This window comes from Desmodus rotundus, chromosome 13, assembly GCF_022682495.2.
Source record: "Desmodus rotundus isolate HL8 chromosome 13, HLdesRot8A.1, whole genome shotgun sequence".
NCBI lineage: Eukaryota > Metazoa > Chordata > Mammalia > Chiroptera > Phyllostomidae > Desmodus > Desmodus rotundus.
In genome coordinates, this window is record NC_071399.1 from 92863311 (window position 1) to 92877547 (window position 14237).

At 49.8% G+C, this 14237-nt stretch overlaps 1 protein-coding gene across 3 annotated transcripts in view; it reads right to left on the reverse strand.

Moving 5' to 3' along the window:
* DCLK1 (doublecortin like kinase 1) overlaps positions 1–14237 on the reverse strand; it is a 246453-nt gene that overhangs the window by 5528 nt on the left and 226688 nt on the right. For 2 of the 3 annotated variants that reach the window (XM_053916496.2, XM_053916497.2), the window contains one exon: positions 12559–12672. In XM_053916496.2, coding sequence (XP_053772471.1) covers positions 12559–12672 — 114 coding nt within the window. Of the gene's footprint in view, positions 1–7704; positions 7779–12558; positions 12673–14237 lie in introns of all 3 variants that reach the window. The other variant, XM_053916499.1, reaches the window with a different exon arrangement.

The following is a 14237-nucleotide window of genomic DNA, read 5'->3' on the forward strand; positions in this document are numbered from 1 at the left end:
CGGGTAATTTCCCCCATCTAAGCATGTGGAGTGGAAGTCTTTCTGTGAAGTGCTTCATCCCCAACATAAATTCTGAGCCCTTCCCAACATTTCTGAAAGGCTGCTTTGCTCTTCATCAGTCACACACACAAAAAAGTCCCAGATATCAAGCCCATGGGGGCCTCTCCTCCCCAATGCCCACCTTGGGCAGGTAGAGCTGTCCTCAGATATCACCTTGACAAGCCTTAAAACTTCAGACTTCCTAACGGACTTCTTATCTTGAGTTATTTTCCCCACGGTCTGAAGCTTTGCTGGGACCGGCAGGCGTGGACTTGCGGTCGAATTCCCCAGGGCGTCCTCAGAGAGTTACCGCTTCCCTAAGAGCTCCTGGGAGAATCTGGAGCCGCATTATCACCTCTTGGTGCTAATGGTCCCAGGTTAGAGGTGAGCCAGAAATCTCTTTGAGATTCTGGAGCTGACCGGTAGTAACCAAAAATGACGCTCTAATCCAGTGACTTAAAATATGCACCCACTAACGACTACTTGTCTGTGCCCCAGGCTTGGCTAAGGAAGAGTGGACTGGGGACCCTGGCACACAGATACACAGCTGACCAAATACAACAAGGCAGATAAACTAACAGAAGCCTGTCCCACACGGAAGAAGCAGGCCCCAGGCTGTGAGAGCCGGTGTGAAGCTGAGGAACGGTAAAATCACATCACAGGCAAGCTCCTCAGGTGAGCGGCACACACCGTAGCTGGAAATCCTGCAGGAATGGACACCTGTGGTGTCTGGTGGCGCCTCCCACAAGGCCAGGGAGGCGTAACCAGGACGGCGCTTGCCCCACACCCGGGACCCTCATCCACCAGTACATCCACGCAGGGGTGTCCCACCTTGTGGCGTCTCTGGGCCACACTGGAAGGAGAAGTGTAGTCTTGGGCCACAGGTTCAATACCTTGCGACAGGTAATCACATGAACATCTCATCATGCTTGAAGTACACGGACGACTGACTGTGTGTTGGGCCGCACTCAGCCGTCCTGAGCTGTGCACGGCCCGCGGGCCACGGGCTGGACACCCCTGGTACTGAACTTGGTCGGCGCCCTGTTCTGTCCCAATGAAAGGCACTGAGTGCTCCACCCAGCCCTCAGGTGTTTTGAGCCCTCACGTCCGACATTAGCTTTGGAAATGGGCACAGATGCACAGGCCAGGCCAGGCATCTGGGCGATGCTGAGGGGACACACGGCAAGGCGGAGGACGGTCAGGCATGGCCGCGGATGTGAACTGGGGCCTTCGGTTTGCTGTTGGCGGCCTGTGTCGCCTGTGACTCTGTCATGCTCGTCTGGTCCGGGTCCGGCGGCCTTAGCTGAAACCCCTTTGGGAGCAGCAGCAGGGGGAAGGCAGGAGAACAAGCTTCGTGTCCCAACCCACAGGGAAGGCGGGTGTAGTTCTCCGGGGAAACGCTCACCTGGGAAACACTGGGAGCATGCCTCCCATCACCAGAGCTACTGTAATGGGTCCTGGTTGTCTCTTAGCAAACAACGGGCCCTACGCTCCGCTGTCCAAACCACCGGACCGCGCACGCGGGCCTGGCCGGAGATGTGCCTGGTTGACGCGGCTGGGGACAGGTTCTGTCGGGCGGCGATTACTGGGCCCGAGTAACCGCGTTTTCAGAGGCGCACGTGGACGGCCGTCCCTAATTTATCGCAGGCCGTCGCAAATCGTCTTCATTTCCTTAATAAAAGAATAATTGTGTGCGTTGCCTTTCAGCCCCTGCATTATTCACGCTCCCCGGGCTGCAGAAGCGGGGCTGCGGCAGCGCGCACCTCAGGAGCCCTGGCCTGCGCTGGCCTTCGCCCTGCAGGGACCGATGGACGGGCGAGGCCCCTTCAGAAAGGTTTGGCCTCCTAGTAAAATTTAACGGGCCAATCGATTGAAACAGGCACCCTCCTCACTCGATTTGGCTCACTGCCATGGCTATCACGATTGTTTTGTTTTGCTTTACCATCCTTTCGGGGTCCTGCCAGGAGGGGCGAGTACCTAGATACAGGGCGTGGTGGTTCCCCACAGTGAGGGCGACCATTATGTGGACCCTCAGCCGAGTGCCTGGGCAGAGCTGCCCCCTGCGCGTCTCCCCTCCTCTCCGCTGCTCCTGCTGCTGACCTGGTTCTTTCTTGAATCCCAGCCGGGCCCGCTCTGCAGAGGCCGCCCCCAGCGGCTTCCACCCTGCCCTGCCCTGCCCTGCAGCCCGATTTTCTCAGTGTCCAGGCTGAGCCCAGCTGCGTGTTGTTTTCCCCCATCGTCCCCGCAGCTAGAAACCACCACAGGTGGTGTGCATTTAAGACAAACCTGTGAGCATTCAGAACTCACTGAGCTGGCCTGTTAGAAGGTGACTCCTTTCGTTACAGAAACAGGAATGTAGCTTGGCCGGAAGGCTTACTCCCGCCGGGTTGCTTGCTTACCGGTGGGATGCTGGTCTTAAGCATCTCCTGGGATTCACTGTCCAAACTTTAATTTACCCCAAACTCTTCAGAAACACATTTACCCTTTGTACTGACTTCCCCATTCACTGGAAAGGTCGATCATTTAGGAACAAACTAGTTAATAAAACAAACATTTGCGGAGGGTCTACTGTGTGCCGAGCTCTCCACCAGGTGGTGGAGAGCCGGTTCTTAACGAGCCCAGCAGGTGGTGCCTTTTAATTTGGAAACATTTTCCCCCTAGAACAAGCACTGGGGAACTTCTGGAAAGGCCCAATAATTAATATTTTAGGATTTGCAGGCCATATGGTTCTTTGACACAACTCCTCAACCCTACTGCCGCAGGGCAGAAGCGGCCAGAGGCAATTTACACACGAACAGGCTGCATTTGGTAAAACTGTTTACAAAAGTGGGCAGCAAGCTAATTGGGCCAATTGGCCGCGGTTTGCTGATCGGTGCCCGAGAGGATAATATTTTAAACCTAGACCTTATCAGGATTTGGGGCTGTAGCCTCCTTTAAGTAAACCGTAATGTGGCTGGTTCGCTCCTCACCACGGATTTCCGAGGGTTGATAACACTCTTCTCATTGCTACGGATGGGCAAGCTGAAAATCAGGAAAGGAGCAGGTTCCTCGGCCAAGGTCACCCTGCAGGCAGCAGACGTCCTGACCGCAAAGCCACCGAGTCTCCGTGCTCGGTGCTGCCGATCTCAAGCCAAGTTCATCTCAATGTGTATGACTTTTTTTGTCTCTCTAACCGCCATGTGTTTGACGTTGCCTCGCGAATGGTTTGACTTTTGGGTACTGCCATTTACACTCATTCTTGGTAGAATAAGTGTGTCAATACCCAAGATCCAGGTCTTCACGATCAGTTCTTTCCTGCCTATTCACACCTCATAAAATCTCTATCGTATTGGTCTGTGGCCGTCGCTGGGGAGCGTTTGCAAAGCATGGCCGGAAAGAGTACGCAGAAGAGAGTGTGGAGTTTTTAAAACTCAAAACCAGGGACAGAGCTCCTGAAGCCAGGTCAAAATAAACGGCCCCACAGAATATTTGATCAGCTGTAAATCATCAAGAATCTCAGGAAAATGCCTACGATCTATACCTCATCAGTAAGTCCTGGAACGCCGTGGCAATTTCGCATTAATAATAATCACGTTAAATTTTAAAAAGACAAATATACAGGATCCGGCAGAAATGACGCCTGCTCGAGCATGGCTGGGAGGGGACGTGAATGTCCCTCGCACGAGATGGACAGCAATCTGAACATGTCACCTAAAATGTCATATCACGTGCTAGAGTTCAGTGATACTGTTATGTTGCAGAACGACATGCTTATGATTTTGTAATAAAATAGTTTGTAATAAAAAAGTGGCGTTATTTGTGCTGGACCCTGTGTATTCTCCAGCTCCTCTCTTAAGGAACCTCTGAAAATAAACTCTCAAAGGGCGAGCAACCACATGACCTGGTAAAATAACACAGGTGCCTCAGGGGCCCTGCTTGTCCTTCCGCCACTGTTTCCAGCCAGCGCCTATCCTTTGGTCCGCCCCCAGCCCCCCTCTCACCTCCCTGCCACACCGCGCGCTTTCCAGCATCCAGGCCTCCTCGCTACAAACCCCTCAGAGTTCCCGGACACTTGGCCCTGTGACCCCGGTGTGGGTGGTTTTGAGGTTTCACTCTATGCCATATCTGGGTGTTACACTGTCTGTTCCAGGGGAGGGGCAGGGCGAGGACAGAGGCCCCCACCCTCCGTCCCCCGGTGCTCGGACACCTGCGGCACAGGGGTCCCCATGGGCAGAGGCACTTGCAGCACGCGGCAGCTTGCTGCGTGCCCTTGGCCGCTGGCTGAGGCTGCCACGGGGCCCTTCTCACACGGGGCTGGGGGTCCTCCCTGGCTTCACAGGAACATGTTTTCAAACCTGTGCTGAGCAAGATGCATTTATCGGATCCTGTTCCTTTTAACGACTGGGCACGACAGCGTGGCGCAGCCTCGCAGAGGCCGAGTGCGCCGCGCCCGGCACTCTGCTCCATCACTCAGTGGTCCAGGACGGTGCGCGCTAAGCCAGGGCGCAGGTGGGACCCCCTGCCGGGAACTCCACCGCCCTTTTGTCCTAGCTCCCCTCCTCGTGTTACCTTTTTGCAGTTCTGAGCTTGCCTTGTTTCGGTATTTGCTTTCTTTAACTGGGTCCCCCCATCCTGGAGGATTTCTTCTGCAGGTGCTGCTGGCCATCACACCTGCTACAGGGCAGCCCCGCGTGAGAAAGGCAGCCACGTGTGTGCCCACATCCTTGGGGCATGGATGCGTTTTTTCAGGAGGGGGCACGGACCCAGGCAGGAATGTCTTCTGATGGCAGCAGAGCCTTGAAGAAGTGGAATGGCCCAGGCAGCTCACTCCTGGCAGGGCGTCCCCCCAGGCTCCGGGTGACAGGAGCAAGGTCTTCTGGAAAAATCATCCCAGCAGGATGCTGCTCCCCTGGCTACCGCTATGAACAGGCGGGAGGGTGAAGGAGAGAGAGAGGAAAACGCACCTCCCACGTTTCTCTACCATCACCAAAAAGCCTGTTAAGAGAGACGGGATGACTCTGGCCTCTGAGAGGAGGAGCTTTCTCCAGCTCAGGCCCCGCTGTGAGCGGCTTCACAAACAGCCAGGGGGCTCCCAAGGGCTCTGCCCGGAGTTATGAAAACAGCCGTGAGCCCTCGGAAACACGAGCAGGCGCAGTGAGGACGCCCCCCTGTAATGATGGTTTACGTTGGAGCGTCGGCAGCCCCCGTGGGCCGCCAAGTGCCCCCACTTCTGGGGAGATAAAAGGCGCACATTTGCAATCAGGGAGCAGGGCGCGTTCGTTCCGGGGCTAAACGGCATCATAAAACTTCCTAATTAAGCATTACATGCCAGCGAGTTTTTAGCATCATTTCTCCAATTTAGCTTTACATACTGGGCGCGCTGTCTCATTCAGCACTAACTATAAACATTGTTGTTACTGCCCCCAGCTGGAACACAGAGCAGTTTATGGGAGAAAGAAGAAAGAGATTATCTCCCATCTGCTCCTGCCCATTATTCAGAGATGCGTCACTTTGTCTGCTGATGGGCCCATCGCCGGGGCCGTAGTCAAATGGCCTTTTTATACTCAGCTGCGTTTATTAATTATTGTGCTTACTTGGCATTTTGCTCCCACCTTTAATCCCACACATTTAGTGATATCATTTTTCTAGAGCTTTTTTGGAAATGAATTCACATGTGTAATTTGTGTCCTACACAGATGCACAACTGGAATTAGATATATTTGATGCCTCTTTTTAATTGTGTCTCAACTTTACTCATATGTGTTTGGTTACTATGCCTGAGGTTAGGAGACACAATTAAAAAAGGATGGAGCATGGTGTGATTCAATTTATATAAAGGACAAAACCCAGGCAAGGCTAATTAACGCAGACAGAGTCCAGGTCGGTGTTTAGCCTTGGGGCTCTGTGACCCTCCTGGGGGCCGGGAGGGGGGTGGGGTGTTACAAACAGCCCCTGTCGGACCTGGGTGGGGCTCACACGTGTGTTCAGTTTGTGCACATTCGTGGGGCTGTTCGCTCACGATATCTGCTCTCTTCTGAATGGATATTTTCTCCCAGGAGAGTGGGAAGATGGGCGGTCATCTTCACACACAAGGTCAGAAAGGAGAGTCCGCGCAAAGGCAAACGGTGGCCGACTCAGCCCCGGCCCCGGCAAAGCCGGTTAAAAATAAAACGGTCCTTTCTACACCTGTGAGGCTGAGGTGCTCAGGTGGCTTGAAAAGGCGGGCGTGCAGCATGCCGCCGTGCAGATGACGCGAATAACCTTTCTGTGTAAAACACTTTAAAATATTTTGTGGAAGCCTGGGTATTTCTTTGTTTTAAAAAAGACTTAGAAATGATCACGATCACAGTGTATTTGGAGAGTTTGTCAACGTGTCAGCTTTTCTGTTTCCCTAAATCCTTTGTTCCGAGTGTCTCATTATAGGAAAAATCAGGACCAGTAATCGGAGGTTCGGCTGGTAGATACACAGGGTGGCGCAGAAGTAGGTTTAGAGTTGTGAGTGCGGGGAACAGTTTCCTCGTGTATTGTTGTTAATTATTCCATTACGTTCCATATAAACAGCTGTAAGCCTACTTCCACCCCACCTTGTGTATATGTGTATGTACATTATACACACATACCCACATATATACACACATTGGTTTTTTTACAATTTAGCAGCGTAATCCGTGAAGTGACATTGGGAGACCACCACATTACTGCATGTAGGCTCCATTATTTGAGAGAAACAAGTGCCAAAGCAAGTGGAATATTTCTTAGCAAATGCTAAGATGTGGAGCTTTACCTAGAGATCATTGCAGAAACGTTAGAATGGAGAAAAGTTCCCTAGGACGTCTCAGCGTTCATTCCTCACATCATCGAAAACCATCCTGCCTGTGGATAACTTAAAGAGACACAAACAATGCCCCTTGAAGGAAATGCCAGGGCAGGTGACTGGAATAGAAAAACGATTGGGCAGAATTCTTAACCCAGTTAAAAAAAAAAAAATCGATACCTCCCGTAGTCCCTTTTGCTTGAGCAGATAAGCCAGCTAAGAAATCTGACAGTTACAGAATATTGAGAAATAAATTCATGCAATAGCTAGTACATAAAGGGGTCACCAGGGGGAGAGGGAACAATAAAATGAAAACCAAACCAAACAAAAAGGTGGAGTATTTGAAAACACAAGCTTATCGACACACACAATGCATTCTATAGCTCGCTGTTGCTTGGAGGAGCTTCCGCTACTAACGTGTAAATGCATTGCTTCATTCCTCTAATAAGGTCAAGGTCGGGCTTGCTGACTTTAAAATGACAGTATATACTTCTATAGAACATACACTCCGGTACTATTGTTGTTCCATTTGTTAAGGGACAGAAGAGCACTGGAAATCATTCTTTTAATTGGCACCGTCAGGAAAATGCTTTGGCATTAACACTAAATATACTGTCCTTTTAACTGCAGGGAAACTTGGTACTGAGCATGTGCAATGGAAAGAAAGCTGGCAAATGTCAGTGTGAATAATGGGTGAAAAAAAGGCATGAGGGGGTGGGGCATCTCAATCAAGATTAAAATGAAACTGATAAAGCAGCATATGGACTGGATAACAAATCAAAAGCATGTTTATCCACCGAAGGAACTGGTTAATGGAGACTGCCAGCACGTTGCCATGGAAACACTGACTGTTGAGCTGCACCATCTCATACCTTATCCAATACATTCCTGGTTGTTGGTAGTAGTCCAAAGACCCTGATCTCTTGATGGTAAACCCGTGGTCCAGCTGAGCAGAGAGAAATGGGGGCAACTCAGTGGATCGACATTGTGCTAAAGAGTTAAGACTCCAGACCCAGCTGTTCTCCGTTGACTGTATACAGATACACAGTCACCTCGCCTCTTCGGCAGGGCGACTAGCTAATAGGCTACGTCTGCACATTGAAAAGAAAAAGGCGAGAAAAGACACTAATCCCTCATGAATACTCGAGGGCCATTTGTTAGGGAAAAAAAATCTAATATGTCAAGTAAGTTTTTGAATGTACATTTAACAATATCCTCTCAATTTCAAAAGACATAAATACCTCTTCGTAGTCTACAGAATGGAAAATGCTTTACAATGAACTCAAGTACTGAAATCAGCTTTAGCCACCCACCGATGGGAAAGCAGACTGGACAGACCCCCGGGAATCTCACCCCATCGGGCTTCAATTGGAAGGCTCCATATACGGGAAATAAAAGGTGAAAAGAATCAGGTTTGTCGCCCCCATAATCACAGCTACTTGGTTTTCCTCTTTGAAGAGTTAATCTGCAGAAGCAGAAGTATGCTTTAAAAAAAATCAATTACATTTCTGAACTGAAAGGCCAGAATGTAAAACAGTAATTTTGTCTATGAAAATATAGAAATGAAATGAACAGTTTTCACTGCATATTAAAAATGCATATTACAGGTAAGGGCTTGTGGTCCCCGAAAGGGGCAGTCAATGGAAGACATGGTAAGATCTCCAGGCGGCTCCTGCTGGAGTAGGACGCCAGCCTTGGAGGAATGGGAGACTCGGCCGTCACGCCGTGGGGCCAGACACCCAACACTGCTCGGAGGGTTTGGTATTCTGATTACAAACCAGGCTCTCCCAGCGTTCACCAAACAGCACTGTGGGATTTCTGCCTTGCTTAAAATGCACGTTTTATTTTATTTAGAAGAAAAATGGAAGTACGCATAGCGTTTGGGGTGGAGGCGGCAGGTCTCAGTCTGCGAGGCCGGCCCCTGCGTACCTAGCTCTCTGCTGCCACCTACAGGCGGCGTGGCCCGTGGCGCCCGTGGCGCCCCGCGCCAAGGTCGCTCCGGACAGAGCTTCCCAGAACCACAATTACTTGCACACTGATTAGTATGGATTTGTTCCATTAGACTGAAATGCTCTGTTTGCATGAGCAAAATGCAAAAGAAGGACTTTAAAGCATTTTGAAAATTATTGGTTAAAATAATAAACAGCGTTAAATGAGGAGAAATAAATTGGAACTGACATCTTAGTCATCGGTTCTTCATCAAGCTGGGCAAATCTAATAAGGCCTCCCTCCCCTCCCTTAGCTCTCAAGAAGTCCACCGTTAAAATGTCATCTCTAATTCCATTTTATGTCTATAAATTGCATTTTAATAACCTTTTGTTTCCCCTTCTCTGTTCTGTTTTGGTTTGGATTTTTTTTTTTCTCTTAATCCCCCAACTACTGGCAAAGGTAGCAGAGAGACAATGGGGTCTTTCTGCGAGGCAGAGTGTTGCACTGGGAAACACAGCAATGGGTCTCCACCTCTTCCTGCTGCCTGACCTGCAAGGCAGAATACCTTGTCTCCTGTGAGCCTCCAGCTGGTAATTACTCTCCCCGCCAACTCAAGGACCTCTTGCCACCTTAATATAAAGTTATCATCTGTCCTTGCTTTGGTCTTAATAACGGAGAGGGTGGGAGGCAGAGAAGAAAAAACGTCCACCAACAGAAGCACTCGGGTTCAGAGCCACACGCGCTTGTTCAACTCCACGCGTGTAATCAGTCACACCCATGTCTCGAGCCTGTTTGCTGTGGCAGCTGGCTCTTTTTCTCTTCGTCACTCTAAGAAAGGAAACGTGTCATAAATTCCGTTCTAAGCATCATTAATCTCCAGCAGGTAGTTAGGTTTCTAGCTAAAGAAAGAGAAATCCCAGTTAAAAACTGGTAATAATTGAATAGTTGATTTCCTGACAAAACAAGTGGATAGACACTATGTTCTAAATAGTATTTTTTTAAATGCCAACGGGTGTGTATAATTTCCAAAACCAGTCCTAGCACAGAGGCAGTTTAAAATAAAATACAGTACTTGATACAGCTTCTGGGGAGGACATACGTGCCTCTGGGGGGGGGGGGGGGAAATTCTGTCTGCGTAAGATTTCTGCTGACACCAGTTTTTTCTGTCTCTATCAACTAGAAGCCACTACAGTATTGTATTAGTTACAGGAATTTCTACCATGGGGGTGAATTCATAATTATATGGCATTGCGAAATTGCCAAATGGTCTTTATGGATGCAGCCTTTATGATGCTTATTTCTCCTACCTACCACTTAAGATTCTGCCTCCCAGCCGAATAGCATTCCTTGGTGGCTGCGCTTGAGTGGGGCTCGGAATTTCACTTAATTCCAAGGCTGCCTTTTCTTGTGGTAGTCCCCTGGGACTCGGTTTTTGCACTCTAAGAATGGGAACATTGTCACAGAATATGAACGGACTTCACCAGTACTCTTCGGGAAGTTGATAACAAAGGCAGCCATGCTGGCCAGTTTCTGACCCCCAGCCCCGTCCTGGGCCTGGGGGCCCCCCAGGACTTCGTGGAGGGCGTGGACATTCAAGAGGGGAAAGCGTTCTGGAGAGGGCACGTAAGTGCGAATGTGCAGCAGCATGTCCAGAAACAGCTCTGAAATTCACAGCGATTCTCTCCTCCCTGCTGGAAATATTAACGCTAACCGTCAACATGTGGGTTGTGCTTCAGAGTTGACGAGGCTCTTTCAGATAACTTCTCCACAAAGTTAATTATTTTGTGTCTCCAGTAAGTTGATCATTATTTTTTTTTTAATTTTGTAGTGGATAAAGAAGATTAAGCATGCAACTAATGCATAACTCAGCATCACAAATCTCATTTCACAATTTATAAGTCTATTACCAGTTTGTACAGTTTCCATGGAAACATGTTAGTGACGATCTCAGAAACTGCATTGAAAATGGCCCGATCGTGCTATTTAGGGAAATACCTTTGATCTTCAAATACTAACTAGAGTTTTGAAATTTGCGCAGATGAAGTTTTAATGAAGTAGTATGGATAAGGTTTCGGAATTTCCCCAGGCGTGACTCAAGTCAGCTTTCCCCTCACATCTGTGTTGTCCATCCATTGGAAAACCTCCCTCATGTCCCTGCCCTGAGTCACTGTGAGACTCCCAGAACACCGTGAACAAACCATCGCTGAGCAGCCGCAGCAAATTTAACCAAAGGCCAATCAAAATTATTTTTTTAAAAAACCATGAGGAATGAAAACCCAGCACCGGCGGTGGAGAAAGCAGCCTCGCTGGCACTGGGAGCCCTGAGCGGGGCAGAAAAACAGCCCTTTTCATGGACAAGCGTGCTGGCAGCCCGTTCCAAAGGAAACCGTGGCGTCCGAAGTTTTGGAACAGACGTGTCTCTCGGATGAATGATGAAAACAGAGTGTCTGGTTTGGTTGCGAATCACCACGAGACAGCGACGTTCAAAAATTACTGATTGAGTATGAGCTGATAACAAAGAACGCTGACGACCTAGGAAGACAGGAAGGACAATGGACTTCTACACTGAATCTCCTGAGGAAGGACTGGAGAGAGAGGGCAGGGAGAACGACAGGCCACGTGAGATCTCAGCAGCCCTGAAACTCAGGAATGCGTCCTGCTTAGCACGGTCCAGCGTACGCAGGAGCCCGCTGGTGTGCTCTTTGTGACTCACTGTTGAAAGGGTTCACTCAAAAAAACACGAAATGCAAGCCGTACAAGAAAGTGTGAGCATGCATGCTACCGGCAAGATCTGCACGCCCCTGCCAAATATTTGTACCCCAGACCTGGGCGTGGTTGTCTCGAATCTGTCTTAGGTACGTTCAGCTCTACGGACAGCTCCAGCACAACCAAAAAGGTGAAAAAATAAAAACACCATAAAAGCAGCTAAATTATTTAGTGTCACTGGCGAGCAGGAACTACTGTTTAGCAGCACCAATACTTTTCAACATTCGACAACATAGTGTCTAATTTCTTTGTTTAGAAAGAAAAACAGCTTGAGTGATTTCCCCTTGACTATCCCGTTAAAAAACAGGAAGTGATTAAAGAAAAGTAATCTGGGACCTGAATATATTTACTCTAGAATACGACACCAGGAAGTATGAGGTTTCATTATTTCTCTACCCAATTTAATCTTTGCCTAGAGCTGCTCTCAGATTGCATGTAGTGTGTGCCTGCTTGTAGAGAACAGAAAAAAAATAAAAACTTGTGCAGCCGCCTCCATAAAACGGTAAATGTTAAAAGACATTCAACTTAAAAAAATGAACTTTCTAAGGAGCCAGACGTCGTGATTTCTGTGGGTGCTCACAGTAACCCGACTTCCCTGAAAATCTCGCCATGTGAGTGAGCGTTCTGCTCTGTGTCGGCTTTTCCCTGGGTCTCACGCCACACCCCACGGGGTCCCGATTCTCTCTGCCACGTCGTCTGGCTCAGCGTCCCCTCCCTCCCACATCCTGGCAAGCGGACACTGTGGAACTCCTCTCCACAGGGCCCAGAACTTGGCACTGGCACACAGTCCAGGGTGCGGGAGGGTTTCTGCCTTTAAAAAAGTACATCACGGAATTAACAGAAACTTCGAGACACCCTGGAGGTGGAGGATGATGATGTGCCCCTGAGGGGGGTGCAAACCACGGGACATGTCTCAGCCCTGAACTGCCTGGGTGCTGTCTCAAGAAATGACCCATCCCGCCGCGTCTAGGGGCCGCCTCCCGAGGAAGGCCGTGCGCTAACAGTTCGAGGTGGGTATTTCAGATGCTTACTGCTAGGACGGAAACACCAGCTGCTGTGCTGTTCGGTTTGGGGCCGGTGTTGAAATGCTTCTTTATCTTCCCAGCTACTGACAGCTGATGTTCATTTTCCGGAAGGCCGTCATCCTGGGGGCGGGGGGCGTGGGGAGGAAGGAATGAAAGAAGGAGACAAAGGAAAAAAAATGAGATACATGGAAAAGGAGGCCAAGATCTTCTAGTAACAAATAGGCAAGGATCTTAAAATTCGTAAGATTTCAGACATAAACCCAAGGTGTCTTCTCATCCAACACGGTTGTTGGGAGTCCCGCTCCACATCAGCCCTAAAATCAGTCTGTTGTGCCAACTGACCCTCTGAGTTTTGTCCCTAAATAAAAATTTTTACCTCTTTTCCGTTTCTAATAAAATCATTTTCGGCCATGGTTCTAGGGATACATGTCAAAGAGCAAGTTAATCTAGACAACCAAAAAGAGAAAAAATCAATGTAAACACTGGGTTTTTTTTTTTTCCTGACCCAAAGGTTTTATCCTCTCACCCCATCATTCGGACCCACGGCCGGGCGTGGGCTCCCACCAGGGCTGGCCAATGAGCTCAGCTGGGTTCCCAAGCTGCTCGGTCAGCCACGAGGTCATCCAGACAGCCTTCCAGGCAGAAAGTTCCTCCTCAAGTTTTGAGCGCTCCCCGAGGCCTTCCTGTCACCTGTGACTCTGACACGGTCCCCGCTGCAGCTGGCTTGAATGAAGGCCTCAGCTCTCAGCCACAGCCGTCTGCGGCGGAGGCTGGACAGATGGCGCTCCTTTGCTACGTGCCACTAGAAGGATGAGAACCCGAGTCCTAAGCACGTGCCGTCACTTCCTGGACCTCGGTGAAACGTCTGCCTGGTCTTTGGAGACCAGAGACTGTGTCTTAGCATAGTGGTTTGGCACCTAGCAGAGGCTTAACAAATATTTGTGAAAGAAGGGAATAGGTGGAGAATAGAGGGTTTGCTACTCTCTAAAAACCCAAGTTCCGAGCAGGAGTCCGCTGCTATTCCTCATTTCCCTTCTCTCCTTCCTGGCAGTCGTTGGCTCTGCCCAGGAAGGTAAATCTGCCGCTTTCCACGCGTAACACCTGCTCTTGTGCACACACTGGACTCTCCACCTGGGGCCTACTCCTTCTTTCCACATCTGGCCGTTCGTTTATTCAGCCAGTATCAACGGCACATCTGCGGTGAGCCAGGCCCTACGGGACGCAGCGGGGAGGTGAGGCTGAGCCACGGACGGCCGGGGCGCTGCTCCCAGGCACACGGCCTGCGCTCTTTCTTCACAGCATGGGTCCAAGTCACCTGCTGCAGAACACTTTCCCCTAGGACGCACGATCCACTCTAACGGTTCTTTCGTAAACTCCTGGCGCTCGGTCGTTGGGCATATCTGCCCTGCATATGCGTTTTGGTGCTGGGTGATTCTGTGTGTATGTAGCACACACACAGAACTACACATGTGAACTCTGAGCTCTCACTCTTCTGTACGGCGTCTTCCTCGTTTGCTTCCATCTCTGACAGACGCACTTGGCTCACTGCTCTGCCCACAGTGGATTCTTCGCTAGGGTACGCCGGCACTGATTTATTAGCAGCTAGAGGAAGGACCAGTCATCATGCTTATCGAGTCCCATCGGAAACCAAATCTAGAGGAAGGGGGCTTTCCAACGATGCACAG